Source organism: Anguilla anguilla, chromosome 11 (assembly GCF_013347855.1).
Source record: "Anguilla anguilla isolate fAngAng1 chromosome 11, fAngAng1.pri, whole genome shotgun sequence".
NCBI lineage: Eukaryota > Metazoa > Chordata > Actinopteri > Anguilliformes > Anguillidae > Anguilla > Anguilla anguilla.
Window position 1 is genome coordinate 23,362,190 of NC_049211.1, and position 12,149 is coordinate 23,374,338.

General features: G+C 43.3%; 1 protein-coding gene across 2 annotated transcripts in view; it reads left to right on the plus strand.

Moving 5' to 3' along the window:
• Nucleotides 1-6,098: 6,098 nt before the first annotated feature.
• magi3a (membrane associated guanylate kinase, WW and PDZ domain containing 3a) overlaps nucleotides 6,099-12,149 on the plus strand; it is a 117,284-nt gene continuing 111,233 nt past the window's right edge. For both annotated transcript variants that reach the window (XM_035383419.1, XM_035383420.1), the window contains exon 1: nucleotides 6,099-7,718. In XM_035383419.1, coding sequence (XP_035239310.1) covers nucleotides 7,412-7,718 — 307 coding nt within the window. In that variant the 5' untranslated portion in view covers nucleotides 6,099-7,411. The remainder of the gene's footprint in view (nucleotides 7,719-12,149) is intronic.

Here is a 12,149-nt window from a genome sequence, read left to right on the forward strand (position 1 = left end):
GCATCCAAGGTTCATCCAAGGTTCATATTCATTTTAAAATATGTTCTGTCTCCAGTTATGCTTTCTCTTTGTGGCCAGTGCACACATCTTTTGAAAGTCCTTTTTTTGAGATATCAGAGTTGGAAATTACTCGGTGTGGTTCATGAGGTTGGAAAAATGAGAAGCGTGTCCTTTGAATTTGCGTATGATGAATGGGTGCTTTATCCTTTTATCTTAGAGTGCATCCTTTAGCTGTTAAGCCATTGTTTTGCTTTGCAACGTTATCCCTTAGCTCATTCTACTGAACTGTCATTGCCCATTGGACAGAGCCCAGGCCTGTGGAAATATCGCCATGTTCTCTGATTGTATTTCTTTTTCATGTTTGGCAAAGCAAATTCCTGAAATTTCCAGAGCAGATCATAAAATAATTACCATTCTTTGGCATTTTCCTCTCTTTGTCAATGTGAGAGCTAAATGTTTGGTTTTTGTGTGTGTGTGTGAGACTAGCATAATTATGTGAGAACTTTTAAATCCTTTTAGTGAATTGCTATTGCAAAATAAGTGTGAGTATTTTTGTATTTATGTATATACAGATATATAATTCCTTCAGAAAATATATATATATATAAATACTGTTTCACATTTTATCCTGTTGCAATATTAATGTGTTTAAATATTTTCCTCTTCTCCAACACATTTACAATTCAAAAAGTATTTTTTATTCAACATTTAAAAAAGAAATGAAAGACCTCTATTTCTCATTTGCAATTCACATCCAATTGCTGGATCACCTGGATTTGTCACTGTAATATATATATATATATATATATATATATATATATATATATATATATGCATTTCTGTGTCAAAATGTCAGCCTGGCTTATTTACCCCCTGTTCTGTTACATTTTATTCATAGAACTATGTTTTGACTGCTCCAGTTTTTACTCAGCTTCTCTCACCCTTTGAAGAAGTTGCCTGAGTAAGTAAATTCTTTCTTGATCATAGTCGCAGCTATTTTGAGCACCTTGCATTTCTCCCCTCGTTGAGTAGCATGCAGGTTTTCTCTTCCTCATAGAACTTTTCCCTTTTGAAATGTACCGATTGTTGAGACAATATATGAAAATGAGAGCATATTTTTGTATGCCATCTTAGAGCGCTGTGACAACTTGGCAGTAAGTTAGTGCATTACATGAATTATGTAAAAATGTATAATGGGTGTGGTTGTGAAGATGGCTGCCTCACAGCTTGTGATTTCCACTTTGCTTAACATCTTTGTTCTTTTCTGCCACTAACTTATTTTTCAGAATCCCTCCCAACAGGCCAAGAATGCCCACCGCTCAGTCCTGACATATCATAAGAATCTTGCAAAATTCTAGCCACCATTGGGTAAGGTAAAATCTGTCTAACTAAATAGGCATTAGAGAATGCCCCGTCCAAATGATTCCTTACTTTTTGACGTATTGCCTCAGTTAATTCATATGATGAACCATTTAATCGCTAGTTCTTACACAACACCTGTGCCAGATTTGACGTGACTCCTGCGCCCAGGGGCAATTCTGTGATTTTTCGCTTACATCTGTGGCCTCAGGAACACATCTGCGTCTGTGTGTCTGCAAATACCAGTCTTAGAGCTGTAGCGCTCTAATCACATTCCCAACCACTCATCCACACATCTGAGTGCGTGGAGCTCCTCGTCACCTGGTAACCCGGCAGCCAAGCTCTGACTGAGTCTTAATTCCTGTTTCTCTGCACCTCAGCAATACTAACAGAGAACAAAGGCCCCTGGAGCTGTGCGGTATTAGTGAGTCATTCTCTGGATCCGATCAAAGGGGGAACGCGGCGCTGAATGCTAACCATCCGCTACAGGTGAATGAATTATTCATCCCGGTGTCCAGGGTGGCATCGTGCTCTTCCAAGACGGAGACCTGGCTTTTTTTTTAACATTACAGAGCACCGACAAAGAGACGGAGCCGCCTGTTTAATTTGCCCTCGGTGATAATCGCACTCGACCAGACGCGGAACGTGAAAGGGTGCCACTGCTGGCTGTTTACGGAGGTTTAAGATGCGCCGCATTGAACAGAAAGAACCTGTTGAGCGGAGTACAGACGTGAGTGTCTTCACCTGTGGGTGTTATCTCAAGACAGCGAGCAGAACAATCTGCATACATTACACAGGGGGGACGCGTGCATTCGCACGGCTATCGCGTACACAAACGTGGCCTTCCCGTCACACCTGCCCTTGGCTGGGTTGACTACAGGAACTTCAGGTAGAAGACATTATTCAAGCATACGTAATTGGTTAATTGTCATAGCGTAGTGATTCAACGAAATCACTAGACTAAAAATGTCAAAATCATTAGTCGTCTGAATCAATTTTTTTATGGGAAGAATCATTTCTTGGATCAGAAGAAACTGCAGTGTTGAGCGCTGTCTGTAAGCGCACGTCACAGGCCACTGTTCCACAGCCCTTTGGTGACTTCATTCAATTACACCCTATTGCCAGGGTCTTAAAATCAATAACAAATCTGCAGTGATGCTTTTGTCCTCTATTATGTGGAAGCTGTAAGAAACTGAATTATAGTTAGAGAAGTCATTCACCAGATTAGTTGTGGGACAGAGAAAAGGAGGAAGTCAGTTTTGGCCTTAATGTGTGATCCGTATATAATGGCGCATTATTCGATGGACCTTCACATTTTTGCCATTTTGGCTGATTCTTCAGTGGATGAGAGCTGAAATCTTGAGGATGAAGAACAGTATAGTTATTTTCTAGTTGAACGATTACTGGTATAGAAACATGCCACATCATCAGGGTGGCCAGATCTTCAGGAGAACTTCATACCAAATGTATCATCAAAACATTCCAAATGGTAAAAATAATAAATAAATAAATAAATAACCTAAACCCCAGAAATGCTGAAATAAAATTAACACTTTTTTATTTTCCAAAAATCTTTCTAAATATTCCCATGGGAACTAATTCCCAAAGAAACAACATTGATTTGTTTGATTTTTTTGTTTATGTTTTTTTAAAACATACAAACTACCCCAATATTAAATGTTTTTTCAAGTGTATGTTTAATTCGCAATATAAGTGCAAAAGAAAAGTCAATACCAATACAATGTTTATTAAAACAAAATATAGATACTTTGAATAATGTGAACTTCAAATTTGGTATAAAACAGGCCTGACTACACAGATTGTACCATCACTCCCATTGATACAGCTGTACAGCTTTTGTAACTGAATAAATAACACATCAGAATTTCAAATGAATCAGAATGACCTAAACTGACAAGCCCCCACAGAAATCATTCACTGTTCCCAAGGATAAACAAGCAGTTAAAGTTTTTTTCCTCTTCCTCTACAAAATGTTTCAATGGCTTTTGTGGGAACTGTCTGACTTTCAGAAATTAAATTGCTGTTTTTATCTGTTCCCATCCTGAGGGGACGCTGCAGCTTATAATTTGGCCCTGCGTTGGTGCAGTGATGTGCACTATAATGGGGAAAGAATACACAGTGTCCCCGGGACAAGCTTCCCAATATGGCAATGGCCCAGGCCAGGAGTCTACAGCCCTGGTCCTGGATAACCTCATTCCGGGCTGATTTTCACTGTTACTCAGCACTTAATTGAGTGCTTAAAGCAGTTGAACATGGAGTTAAGTCACTTTTTGTCTGGTTACTTGGGTCTAAATTGGCTGCAGATTTTAAGGTGCAAAGAAAAGCCAGCTGACCGTGCAGATTTCCAGGACCAGGGCTGCAAACCTCTGATCTAGACTGTTATTGTCTCCATATCTGTGACATTCAAGAGACAGGATTCGGGTTATGTCCAGCCCTGTTACAAGTTCCTTAATAATATACAGCAGTAACTATTTTTGTATGTAGACCTGCCTGAAACTCAACCAATCATTCAGTCTAATTTTCCATTAAAAACATATTCAAGATAAAAAGTCCACAATATATTCCTATTAGTGACCAATCATATGCTGCATAAATAGTGATGTATTACACATACTGACAGGTGCACATTCACATTGCCCCAGTCCATGAATATTTTTGAAATAGTTTTGAAATATCTTGGCATGGTATTGGGATCGGGATTGTACTGTACCTGACTCTGTGACTCAATTCAGCCAGACACTCCAGTCTAACGTGTGGTCCTGAATTCCTCCGGTCGTGTAATGACAACTGACAGTCAGGCGGCCAACAAGTACCGTTCAGCAGTAGCACGCAGCTGCTGCAGACAGGCGACATTCTGTTCTCAGGGACAGGAGAATGTTGTCACTGATATGATTACATTTCATTTACCTGTACTCCGATCACATATTACACTTAGGAAGCCTTTTGAAATATAAATGCACACGTGGTGGAGAACACGCATAGGCCTATTGTCCCTGCAAGCAATTTACAGAGAGTTCATCTGAGGACTGGATACCTCAGTCGTCATAAAGGTGTCTCTCTTTGAAGCATACCTATGGGAACAGTGATGGAGGCTATCAAAAAGCCATGAGACAGAGGAACAAGATGGATGGCTGCCAACGCAAGCTCGCCACCCCATCTGAGTGCATCCTGCAGGGAGTGTCATAGTTAATCACTGTCCATTTTCCTGAACTGGACTAAACTGGAGATGGACGGCAGATCTGAGATGCATTTTGACTGTGTCTGAGAGTGCACACAGGAAATGAGAAACACATAAATGCAGATTATGTTTTATTATTGGCCTGGATAATGGTGCATATGATTTGCCTCAGCTTTTATTTATACACACTTTTGTAAATACACTGTAACTACCATTTTATTTAATTAATTTACCTGTTAGTTTCCCTGGTGGTCTCACCAAAATTAATAATCATTTTCATGAGACTTCTAAGACATTGGTATCAGACACAAGCTTCAGACAACCCAGTGCATTGTGAAGTACAACAGCACAAAAGCAATATTTAGACAGGAATTGAGAACAGCAAGAATAGTAGCCAAGACTCTCGTTTAATATGTCCTGTTATTAAATGGCACCAATATCCTTGATCCTGAGGAACAACTTTTTACACCATTTCAAATAATAATCCTCTGAAATCAATTTTATAACCCATTCTGTCGGCCTAAATGGCCCGGCTTTTTTCTTTAAAACATTTAACAGTTTATTCTTTGTACAGACAAACATTGCCAAAAGATAACATTTAGGACAAGATATAACCCAATACAAATACAGCTTCCACATCAGTCGTTGGACTTCAATTGCTGTATAGCAACACTAGGGGGCAGCTTTAAAACATGAGATACTCCTGATTCTCTCGTGTCACCTAGTCAACTGAAAATGTTTACTCCAAATTCTACATGCATGCGACTGCATTCTGCTGAATTTAAATGCTAGGCATATATTTACTACGGTTGTAATTTAGCGCAATCCTACATGTAGCCTAGTTATGGCCTATAGTGAACAGGTTGGACTAGTGGTTTCAGCCTGTTTCACTCGGTTAGATTAGGTACATGGTTTCTATAGACACACGTTGTAGCCTAACTAAGAACAACAAATAGCTGGAAGAATAAATAAACGAGACAATGTTAAGTTGTGATAAATTATTATAAGAGTAGAACGCAATATGTTTTGTGGATTTCACAATATCAATATTGTAAAGAAAAACAATTATGTTGCGGCGGGTTATCACGATAGATGCGCTTTTAAATCAACAATAATACATTTTGGTAACAGTCACACATTGTTTAGCCTAATTTTGAATAACAACTATCTTAACAAATAATTAGCAGTAAACTGACGAGGGTATTAGGGAAAGCAGCATAAAAACAGCATTTTTGAAAACCAATAGGAGGTAGAAAATAGCCTAGTTGAAAGAAAAAAACGCTTTTTTTAAGAAAAAAAGCTAACAGGTGTTTTGTATTTTCGGAATGTGCATACAGTCACGCATAGTAGATTTATCTCCTTTACTGTTTAGCTACCCCATAGTGCACCCTGCAAGTAACGAGTTAACCACGTTAATCCCGATTGTATTACGGAGTAGCAAACTAGAAAGCGAACAACCTCCGCGGAAGACCCGCCCAGCCGGTTTCAGCATTGGTTTTCATTGAATGTTTTCAACCTAATATCTTCTCCCGATTGGCTCGAAACTACGACAGTCAATCTCGCCCGGTTGTCCCTCGGAGTAATGAACAAGGTGAAAATAACTTAAAAAAAAGTTATCGAATAATTTGTCATCCTGCTACAGCGAAGGCTGCTGCGTAGCTGGGAATTTATACCGGCTGATCCTTGGAAATACGCAGTGCATGGTGCGGTTATCTTTGCGGAAGAAGCACACGCTGGGTTTGTGAAGGTTGTACAGTAGCCTAAGGAGCAGACGTCGGAATAGACGGGAATATCGCGCACACACTCGCTCTGTTCTTCCCGGTGCCAGGTGTGTTGTTGTGCCCTTTTCCGAAGAACACATCTGCTGTTGTCGCCAGACAGGTGTGTGGAGTACACGCCGCCGAATCTACCTATTATAGCCTACTTGGATAAGAAATAGAGAAGCTAAACGTTAATTTACTAAATCCATTAAGACAATAATCTAATGCGATCTTCCGTTACAACCGCTCACAGGTGCAATCGGATGCGTGGAGAAATACGTCTGTAATTTAAAACTGGTTTAGTCTATCTGTCTTGAGAATCGCCTGGTCAGTGCATGGAATCTCACGGCGGATCAGGTGGAGACGTGTAGTAGGGTAGCTAGCGCTACTTGTTTTTTTTATGTAGCTAAACGAAAACCTGTGTATTCAAGATGGACTGAGCCGTTTTGAGCACACTAAACTGGACAACAACGACTGTTGTAGCTACACACCTGTTTGTCTGCCTGGAATGTTTTGACAGGCTATCAGCTGATAGTAGGCTGTTACTGACACAAATACTCAGCTCGTAGCCTGTGCGTTTTTTTCGGAGTTGTGCGTTGTGAGTAGATAGCCTAATTATATTTGGACTATTAAGAAAGTACGTCGTCGATCATAGAATACCGTCTAGCTATCGATAGTAGGCTTTAAGGCTGTAAAATAGATAGATTCGCCTATTTAAACAATAGGCTCAAACTGGAATTTAAACAGGAGAGAGGCTGTAAGTGTTATCTCACTTGCTCCGGGCACTGTACACCACTGACGCAGGCAGCCTTGAATCTACAATCTATGAAAGTCAAGTTGACATAGTTTTTTATGCATGGCACAAGTAAACAAAAGAAGGTGTATTTTATAACGAAGAATTGTTAAAGGAATGGAACGCAGCACGCCTGGGGAGACTGCTGCATTTAAAAATCGACATCACTGTGCAATCGTTCTCTGCCTAGCTGCGTTTTATAAAAAAAAAAAAAAAAAAAACGTAGTTTAGAATAGCCTACTACGCCTGGCATTCGACCCATCGGAGACTTTTTGCAAAAGCTTTGGACAGGGCGCAATCATGTCCAAAACACTGAAAAAGAAGAAACACTGGTCTGGCAAAGTGCAAGAGTGTGCTGTGTCGTGGGGGAACGCCGGAGAGTTCAGCTCCGTGGTCGAAGTGCGGGGGGGAGCTGAGCTCGGAGAATTCCCGTACCTGGGCCAGGTGATGTCGGACGCGATGGTGTGTCATGTCGGCAGGGTGCCCAGCTCCGGGGACGTGTTGCTGGAGGTAAACGGAACCCCAGTAAGCGGACTGACAAACCGCGATACCCTGGCTGTCATCCGTCACTTTCGGGAACCCATCCGTCTGAAAACCGTCAAACCAGGTATGTGCTTATTCAACAGATTTATTTGAGTTTTTTTTTTTTCAAAATAATTGTTGCGTACAGAACCTTGAATTTGTTTATAAAGCTATAACGCAAATGCCAATCCAGTTGGTGATTTGTCAGTTATTAGGTCAGGAAATTAAAAATGAGGTTAAAAAGGGATTTGTGATCATTTCAGTTATTGGTCTTGGTTTTCGCATTGATGTGAAGTACTCCACGTGAAGTCTGCCTTTTGAGGTACCCTTCATTATTGTCCTCAAATGGCAATATTTAGGCTTCATGGACTAAGGTTTTGCGTGCACGCGTTTTACATGAATACAGCTTGTGAAAGCATGAAAAACATCTGCACATTCTTGGATGATTAGTCTTCAGAGGTTGAAAATCCACCCTGTTTAGTTATGAACAGACTGTGTGGTATCAAGTGGAGGAGGGAAAATGTCTACAGAAAAATGTTGATTGAAGTGGGATTTGTGCAGAGGAACCCGATGACATATGGATGGCTGTCTGTTGAGCAGCGCGAGCCCGTGTTAGCTGAGGCTAGTTTAGGCCCTTGAGGATGTGAGCAGTGTTGCATAAATGGCACTCTGCATTTGCAGGCAGCTCACACATCCTCAGCTATTTCATCCACATGCAGCCTCGTGCACTCTGACCCGCTGAATTCCCAGCATGCAACAGCCTTTTCTCTTCCCCTTTTTGCCAAATTGATGATTTGCAATGCAGGCGTTTATCATCCGCCTCCCCATGACACCTTAGGGCAGGCTGACACTCTTTATTTCGCATGAGCTTCCCCTCGGCCCAGAATGCCCTGGGGCTGTTGACAGGGAAGACATGTGAGGCGGTTACGCTTGGACAGGAATAAACATGGAGAATGTGAGGCTGCATTGGCCCAGCTGAGACCAGGGCCTCCAGGACTGGAGCAGGAGTGTGTGTGTGTGTTTGTGTGTGTGTGTGTGAGAGAGAGAGAGAGCGAGTGTGAGTGTTTGTGTACGTGCATGCATGTCTGGGTGAAAGTACAGTATGAGTGTCTGTCTTGCTCTACATGTGTGTTGTGTGGCATGAGGCACTGTAGAGTGAGTTTCAAACAAGGTGCAGGTAGTTATAATTTTTTAAATATTTGTTAGTGAGACTTAGCCGCGGGCCTTGATGTGAATCATCCTACACTGGTTAATCCATTTGAAGAGTAGGTATTTAGAATGTTTTTTTTAAATTCTAAGTCTGTGTTCTAGAACTCCATTGCTTTAAATTACCAGTAGTCATTGTTACATCAGTATTAGAATGTTCTTAACTGAACATTCTAATGAGATATTTGTTGTCTTACACTTTAAAGGGTTCATGGCCATTTTCAAGGGAAATTGTGTATACCTGCATGGGGAGAAGGAGGGGACCAAGATCCATGCCTGGGTGGATTATTAAATGGAAAAACTACAGATTTAGCATTGTCTCTTTGAGGTTACCTGTCCTTGCCTTGGTGAGCATAGTTAGCAGAGCTGTGGTGCTTTAGAAGCATCACGTTCGGCCTAAGCTGAGCACCAGTACGCTAGGAGGCTAAGTTTAGCCTTCTGCATGGATCCAGTGTACCTGTGTTTCTTTCCTATGGCGATGCCCCCATGTTTAGTTCACGGCCGTTCAATGATTGATGAGCCGAGCTGGAGGCCGCGTTTGCTGGACCCGGCGGCTCGGAGGACGGGCACTACCTGGAAGAGGCTGCCGGGATGCGATAGCGGCTCTCGCGGCCTCACGCCCACCAGAGGTTGGGCAGCAGGGGCACTCTCCCGCTGAAGAGGGTGCCACACCGTCCGTTGCCAGGGTGACGTAGGTCTAACACGGGACCTCCTCCAGGAGGAAGGGATGTCCTCCAGTCAGGCCAGCACTTAGGTTGGGACGGTGCACGGGGGAGAAGAGGTGGATCTGGGGTAATGAATGTTTCGGGAGTTCTGGTGATGGCAGTCGCTGCTGTGGTGGTAATTGGTTGGGCTGAGAACTACAGGTTGAAAGGAGAGGGGGGGTGAAGATTGGGGAATCTCTCTTCCAAAGGGCTGTGGAGTGGGAGGCTATAGCATTCCACCATGCCTCTTCTTCTGTGGTAGGCTTCCATTTCACCTGTTTAAAAAAGATCCTGCATCCTGGCCTCCAGTGCAGTGCTAGCCTTTGTTTATTGTCTCTGAAATTGAAGGGCACTATGCAGTCTCGATACACTCTATGTGCCTTTAATAAGCAGCATGGAACCATTCTCTTTTTTTCTCCCCCCCCCCCCCCCCAGATAATGTCTGGTGGTCATTTTAGACAATGTATGTAAAGAGCGCGATGGGTGTAAATAGCAAGCTATGGCTGACACGTGAGAGCGTTGTGCGTGCGAGCGGCGGCGTGGTGGTATTTTCGCAGGAGTGACCCCAATGTCACCTGCTTCCCCGTGCCGAAGGGCCGCTGGGAAATCAATTACATCTGTAGAGACATGACTTGATTTAATTAAACGAAATCAGGGATGTATTTTAACTCGGGATTAGAATAGCTCCGTGGAGGAGCGAGCTGCGCTGATGGATAACGCTCACTCGCGCGCTGGTGTCGAGGGAACGCAAAGTGCTGTTATTGTGTCCGTGTTTCACGCATTTTTGTGTGTGTGTGAGTTAGGGAGAGACAGAGAGAGAGAGTTTGTGCATGCGCCTGACATTGTGTGTTTTATTTAGCATATTTGTGATTAGTCTAGTGCCTTTGCTGTTTTGGGGTGTTCTTTCTCTTCCCTTGCGTGCGTTTCCTGTCCGTGTACGTACGCGTGTTTGCTATCCGTGTTTTTTTTCTTCCATATGAGCCTTGTTGTGTTGTGACTGCAACAGCCAGCTCTCATTAAGCATTACATCACTTCCCTCCCTTATTCTCATTTTCCTTCTCTCCCCTCCTGTGTTTCTCTTCTCCTCTGTTCCTCATTTCTCCTCTCTCTCCTTTGCAAGGCAGAGCACACCTACAATTCATTCAAACGGCTGATCGCTGTGTAGACAAATGATATGAATTCCCCCCTCTATGATAGTATGAGCAGAGTGAAACGCTTTGTGTGTGTGTGTGTGTGTGTGTGTGTGTGTGTGTGTGTGGATAGTAGGGGATGGGGAAGTAATCACTTAAATTTGAAGCAGAAAAGTGCTTTCCAGTGGAGAGCCATCCTCTTGAAAACATTGGTTTGTCATGAGAATTATATTGATGGCTCCATGCCAATAAAGATTAAAAAAATAAATCAGAAGAGTGCATGCATGTTCTCACTGGTTTAGTGGCTCCTCGTCCGGGAGAAACTGCTGTTCTTACTAAACGGCCGTGGTGTTGGATGGACAGACTTCTAACCTTCTCCCCGCTACCAAGGGATATAGGTACACAAAATGTGTGTAGCTAAGTGAAAATCATGTTACACAACATGGACACAACTGAAGTGTCCTCTGGAATGAAAATGGTCCTAAATTGCATTGTGGGTCTAAAATTCCCATTCGGACCCATACGAGAAATAGGAGGGCTCAGTCAACAATTTGTCCTTGACTTTGATGCAGAATGAAATGGAACTTTAAAATTCTGCAGGAACGTGAATAGGCTGTTTCAACAGTCACCAGAACGGACACAACTAACTGTTAATAAAGGCAAAAGCATCGCTGGTGTTTATTTGTAAGTCAGTGAGTTAAGGACAGATCCAGGACTCTCTGTTTCCACAAAGGTGTCATTTTTGATGGTTGCTGCAGTCCTCTCTTTGCTGCTATGTTGTTACCCGGCCCGTGGAATCTGCTTTAGGTTTGATGGCGTGCTACGGATTTGATGCACAGCGCAGTTCAGTGCGATGTTGCTGTCCGCGCCATATTGTTGGCAGCCACTGCGCAAAATGGACTTCACACCCAAGTCTCCTGTGTCATACCGCGCCAAATGGTGATTTCAGGTTGAGTTGGTCTTATTCAGAGCTCCCTGTGCAAACTGCCGTTGTAACCGTGAGCGAGCGCTCGAGCTGACGTGTTATAATGGGGTTAGAGCGATAGTGTGGTTCTTCTTGAGGTGCGCTGCTCTGTCCACTGTTGACCTACAGCCTGGACAGGCTGGTACAGCCTGGGTGAGTGTGTGGAGGTCAGGGCCGGAATTTCGCTGGCACGGACCGGAGCGTGCCAATTAGCGCATGACCGCCCCGCCGCGATGGCGTCCTCCCTCGCCAACTCCCCTTCCGTTCGTTTCTTTCGCGACGTGCGGTAACGCCTCTCTTCATTAACGCTGTGATTTTCCCCACCTCTTCCTCTTCCGCTGCCTCCTCCTTCGCTCCCTCCCTCCCTCCCTCCCTCCCTCAGCGAACCGAGGGCAGCGTTTGCGGTCAGCCTTTGAAAAATTCACGCCAGTGTCTGGCGGAGAGGGCAGTCACCTTGTCGACAGCCGCACGGCGAGATGGGGGGGGGGGGGTTAGTTCGTGATGGATCCCTC